This window comes from Octodon degus, unplaced genomic scaffold, assembly GCF_000260255.1.
Source record: "Octodon degus isolate 3935 unplaced genomic scaffold, OctDeg1.0 scaffold00178, whole genome shotgun sequence".
NCBI classification, from domain to species: Eukaryota; Metazoa; Chordata; class Mammalia; order Rodentia; family Octodontidae; genus Octodon; species Octodon degus.
In genome coordinates, this window is record NW_004524754.1 from 3,691,743 (window position 1) to 3,697,821 (window position 6,079).

At 36.9% G+C, this 6,079-nt stretch overlaps 1 protein-coding gene across 1 annotated transcript in view; it reads right to left on the bottom strand.

The window, feature by feature from the left end:
- Positions 1–6,079, bottom strand: part of LOC105743859 (tripartite motif-containing protein 5-like) — a 28,602-nt gene extending 22,523 nt beyond the window's left edge. The window contains exons 1-2 of the mRNA XM_012517430.1: positions 5,947–6,079; positions 3,506–3,646 (exon numbers count right to left, since the gene is read on the bottom strand). Of these exons, the coding sequence (XP_012372884.1) occupies positions 3,506–3,646; positions 5,947–6,079 (274 nt within the window). The remainder of the gene's footprint in view (positions 1–3,505; positions 3,647–5,946) is intronic.

Consider the following 6,079-nt stretch of genomic DNA (forward strand, 5'->3'; position numbering starts at 1 on the left):
CATGTAAATATTGTAGGTGTGTGAATTCAGCAAAATAATCCAATATAGTCCAGTAGTCCATAATAGTAGTGGGTTATCCATAGGACTGGCAATGTCAGAAGTTGTTGACTTGAGCTTTTTATAGCTCAGCATATTAATATGGCTTTACTTTTTATACCTAATTTTCTCCTGGATTGTTAAGACCAAAATAAAGCAAGACGTATATAACAAGAAATGTAACTTTTGTATCTGATAAAGTCAGTCAAGTACCCTCAGGATTTATCTTGTAACCCCGTACCTCAGTTTGCAGATCCTTGATCAGTGTCAGCCATGTGGATGAGTCAAGGCCATTGCTTGACCACTTTGCTCTTTATGAAAGCCTGAGAGAATGTTTTCTCTCCATATGACTCTCCTTAGGCACACTCTGCATCATTGATCACATTGCTCTGTGGTCCTATAATCTCGTAAATTGAGATGGATTTTTTTTTCTTTTTTGGCTGGCTCAGGATGCCTTCAGGGCAGGTCTGGTAAGGCTTGAGGATCTGGGGATCGAACCACAGCATCCTGATTGCGTTGTTTAAGGAATCACTCAAACAACTGAGCTAATGGAGATGTTTTTGGGGGTGGAGCTGGCTCAGGATGCCTTCAGGGCAGGTCTAGCAAGGCTTGAGGATATGGGGCTTGAACCACAGCATCCTGAGTCTGACTGCTTTGTTGAAGCAGGCACTTAAATGACTGAGCCAATGGGCATGCCAACATTTTTGAGTGTTGAGTTTGTATTCAGATATTCTAGTAAATTGGGGGGGACAGATAGATGGCTCAGTGGAATAAGCTCTTCCCTGGCAAGCGCAAGGGCCTGAGTTCAATCCCCAGTTCTGCAAAAAATAAATAAATAGATATATTCTAGTAAATTGTGTTATTAAATTTAGGAAGTATTTTGGTGGTAATTTTGGAATCTTCTAGTAGAATATCTTGTAATCCACAAATAATAATTGAATGTCTTCTTTTTCTATCCTTATTCTTTTTATTTTTCTTCAACAATTGCTCTACTTTTTTGAGAACCATACTGAATATGAGTGGATATAATAGACATTCTTGTTTTCCCTGATTTTAGAGTAAAATCTTTCAGTTTCTGATTGTTTAATATGATTTTGGCTGTTGGTTTGTCATAGCTTTTATCACACTGAGATAGAAAAATCTATTTCAATTTTGTATAGTGTTTTATCTTAAGTGGATGTTGGACTTTGTCAAATGATTTTCTGCATCTATTTAAATAATCATATGATTTTTTTTTTTACTTGCTCTGTTAATACGGTATGTTACATTTATTTATTTGTGTATGTTGAGCCATCCCTGAAGCTCTGGGATGAATTGCACTTGATCATGGAGCATAATATGCTTTCTGATTTGCTGCATTTTGTTTGCGAATAGCTAATGGAGGATTTCAGTGTCTGTATTAAGTAGGAAGATTGGCCTATAGTTCTTTTTCTTGATTGGATTCTTTTCTGGTTTTGATAATGCTTGCTTCCTAGAATGAATTCAGAAATATTACTTCTCTTTCAATTTTATTAGAGTTTGAAAAGCAGTAGTATTAGGTCATCTATTTATTTATTTATTTATTTTGGTGGAACCAGGGATTGAACTCAGGCCCTTGCACTTGCCAGGGAAGCGCTTATTTTACTGAGCCATCTCCCTGACCCCCCTATATTTATTTTTAAATTCAGGATTGAATCCATCAAGATTTGTTGGTAGATTTTAAAATGCATTTTCAATTTTACTGGCTACTATTGGTTTATTTAGAATTCTTATATCTTCTTGATTCAGCTGTGGTGATTCATCTGTATGTAGCAATCTCTATTTCTTCTGTCTTTTCTATCTTATTATGATAAAGGTTCTCAAAGTAGGTATTGATGATCATCTGGATTCCCACTGAATTTATTATTTTACCACTGTCGTTCTTAACTGTATAGATTTCAGTTTTTCTTTCTTTTTTTTTTTTGATAAGGTTAAATATGGTTCTGTCAATTTTATTTAATCATTCACAGACAACTCTTTGATCCATTGATCCTTTCTATTGTTTTCTTAGTCTCAATTGCATTAATTTCTACTCTAATCTTTATAATTTCTCTTTTTTTTTGTATTTTAGGGAAGGGTCTACAGGGTGTTCAGGGTCTCACTACTAGATTGAACTCATAGTGATTCTCCTGTTTACAGCCTCCCAAGTGCTGCGATTACAGGTGCGCACCACCACGCCCAGTCTCGATTGCCCTCTCAGCATACCCCAGGGTGGGACCCTGCATAGCAGGCCCAGGGATCAAATCCCTGGCCCTTGCATCTGCTTGCAAGTGCTTCAATCCACTGAGCTATTTGGCCAGCCCTTTATAAGCTTTGTTCTTGACTTGTTCTTTTTCTAGAAGTTTGAGGTTCAACATTAGCTTATTTTGTTTTCCTGGCAGGGTACTCACACTGTAAATTTCATTTGTAGGGCTGCTTTTGTTGTGTCCCTTATGTTTCAATATATTCTTTTGGTATTATTATTTAATTTTGTAGAAACTTTCTAATTTCTTCTTTAATTTCATTTGTGACCCATTGGTTTTTCGGGAGGATATAATTTAATTTCCATTTGTTTATGAAGTTCTTGCGGTTTCTTTTGCTATAGATTTTTAGTGCCGTTGCCCTATGGTCAGGTGATATGCATGGAATAATTTCAGGTTTTCTGCATTTACTTAAGCATGTTCTGTGAGCTAGCATGTGATCTATTTTGGAGATTGTCCTATGTGCAGCTGTGAAGAATGTATATTCTGATGTTAAGGGATGGGACACTCGTAGACATGTACTAATTCCGTTGGTTCACAGGTTTGTTTTAGTTCTGATATTTCACTGTTGATTTCTTGCTTAATTGATTTGTATATTTGTGAAAACATGGTATTAAGGTCCCCCATTGCAACTGTATTAGTAGTGCTTATTTGATTTTTATGTCCATTAATGTTTGCTTTAGATAGCTTGGGGCACTAGTATTTGGTATATATATATATATATATATATATATATATATTTGTGATAATCTCTTCTTCTTGGATTGTTCCTTTTATAAGGATGCAGTAGTCTTTGTCTCTTTCAATCAGTCTTGACTTGGGGTCTTTGATTTTTGTCTACACATAGAACAGAAACCCCTGCTTTTTTCCAAGTTCCTGTTGCACGGAGTATTGTTTCCTATCCTTTGATTTTCAGTCTATGAAATTCCTTTTTTTTTTTGTGGAACCAGGGATTAAATTCAGATCCTTGCATTTGCCAGTCAAGCACTTATCCTACTGAGCCATTTCCCCAGCCCCCAAGACGTATTTCTTGTATGCAGAAAATTTTTAGATCTTGTTTCTTGATCCATTCTGCTTGTTTGTTTCTTTTGATTGGTGAATTGAAACCATTTACATTGATGGTTATAACTGATATATATTTACTTATCCTTGTCATGTTATATTTATATTAATATTATTAGGTTCCCTGCTCCATTAATTACTTGCCTTACTTGGGGGATGCATTTTGTTGGGGTTTATGTAGCTGCAATCCTTGTTATCTCTTTCCACAATGTCCTTCAGAACATTCTGGAGTGCTAGGTTGATGTTCATGAATTTCTTCAGATGCTTTTGTCGTGGCAGTTTTTTATTTTCTAGAAATTTGGAAAGATAGTTTTTCAGTGTGCATCAATGAGGTTGGAGTTTCTTTTCTTTTTTTTAGATACTAGGGATGCAACTCAGGGCCTTACATTTGCCAGGCAGGCATTTATGTCACTGAGCTATTTCCCTGGGCCCTAGAGTTTATTTTCTTTTAAAGCTTGAAATAATTCACTTCAAGCTTTCTTTTCTGATGGATTTGTTTAAAGAAGTCTGCTATGATTCTGATGGGCTTTCCTTTACATATGATTTGTTTATTTTCTCTAATGGCTTTTAATGTTCTTATGTTAAATTTATGGAATTTTGTCTATTATAAGCCTTAGTGTAGAGTTTTTTGTTAGTGGATAATTGAAGTTTGACATGTCTCACTTATCCATATGTTAAATTGTTTTTCCATGTTTGGGAAGTTTTCCACCATTACTTCTGTGAACAGGGTTTCTGTTTATGTTGCTTTTGCTAGTTCCTGCCTTCTCATTGACTCTGATCAACTTTATCATATTCTTTTCTGCATCATTTAGCAACTGTTAGATTAATTTTTTTGTGATCCTTGATATTTTTAAGAAAACTTCCTTTTCTTGATTGCTAACTACAATCCTTGCTTCTAGACCTGCTATCCTCTTCTCTCATTGGCTCATTCTGCTGGATATACTTTCAATCTAATTTTTAATCTCCTGAATAGCTGTTTGAATCTGTTTCATGGATTCCATTTCTTTTCTATGTTGGGTGTTCATGGTTTCCATCAATTTTCTAAGCTCCTCCAGTGTTTCATCTGTACCTGTTATAGAGTCACAGCATACCTTTCCTTGTGGTCTCCATCTCTGTAATTATGTGAGAAATTCTTCTGGTTTGATTCTTTGCTAGAGTCTCATTTACCTCCTTTGTTATTTCTGCTGTTACCATTTCAGAGACTGGGTGGGTGACTTTCAGGTTGTTTCACCTTATTGTCCCCTGTAGCAAGTCTATGGTTGGGTTGCATCTTGCTTTTGTGTCTTCTTATTTTCTATTCTTTAAGTTTAATTCCTGTGTTGATGCTTATAAATTTCTTAATGCAGGTAGCTTTATTGCTAACATTTAGAGTTCTTAGGAAATGGCAACTTCTTAGGCATATGTCCCAGATATAGCTGGCTTTTAGGTTTTGAATCTGTTGCAACATCCTACCTTTTCAACTTATTGGAGATGAGAAGTTGTTGCCTATTTGGCCTAGTCCCTGGTTCTTTGGAACTGGCCTATAACATCGTTTATGACTCTTAGCAATTTCAGTTTTGGCATACCCAGAAGAACAACTGATTAGAAAAATTATGTCACCTTCACTAAAGTAGTACAATCTGCAATAAAAACAGCACAAAACACAGCATAGAAAATGACTAGGTAACTAGTGTGGTAACTCATAATTTGTCACCATGTCAACTATACTTATGGCTATCTTACAAAATCTAAAGCAAATCTTAAAGTTGTATACACTAAATATGCCCTCAGTATGGTGACTTTTATCCTTGGGGGATTAGATTTAAAACAGTTAGGGGAAATAACAGAGAAACAGAAGAGGAAGAGATTAGAAGCAAGGAAGATTATACAAAATTTAGAAGCATGAAAAAGACACTAGGGAAAGAGAAGATTAAGAAATAAAAACAATAGACTAGAACAACACTAACATAAAGGTAGAAATAATGTTCACACTCATATAAAATAAAATAAGAACAAATAATCATGAGAAAAAATAAAAAGAAAACAATGTCTGCTTCAGGGTGTGTTTCTGCTGTCACTGGTAGAGGGAGTAGGCTGACAGAGCCCAAACCTGTGTTGATCAAGCCCAGCAAGCCAGGCATAGATTTGTGGTGGGGTAGTGGATAATCCCAGGAAGCCTGTGTCATTTCTGGCTGTGAGGCTGGAATCTGCTCACATCCTGCTGGCTTGAGCTTGGCTATGCCTTACCTTGACAATAGATGGAGCCAGTCTGCAGCTGCTCTGAGTTCCAAGGTTAGTTGACCCCTCTCCAAGATGGCTATCCAGTCACCCTCACCTGGAGAGGTGTCTGAACCCAAATAACTCACCTGTCACTGCAGTCTGCTGTGTCCACTGTTCTGTTCCATTTGATGGTTTTCTCTGTGGAAGCCTCTGGGGTCACCAATGGTCACTGTGCATCTGCAGGTTCAAGTTGCTCCTCCCACATAGTGAGTCAGGGCTCAGTGAGAAAGCACTCTTGCTCCTTCCTTCTTTTTCACTGAGGTCTTTCTCTTCACTCTCCATGTGGGCTTCAGTTCTCACTTCAGATATTTTCTGGGTCCTGGGAACCTACTTCCCTCCTTCTTCTCTTCCTCACATTGTAATATTGCAGCATCTGAACACCAGATCTCAGAGTCTGTTTCTGTGCTATCCACTGTTGCTGCATCTTCCCAGAAGTCTTGCATCTGCCATAGTTTGGGGCTCAT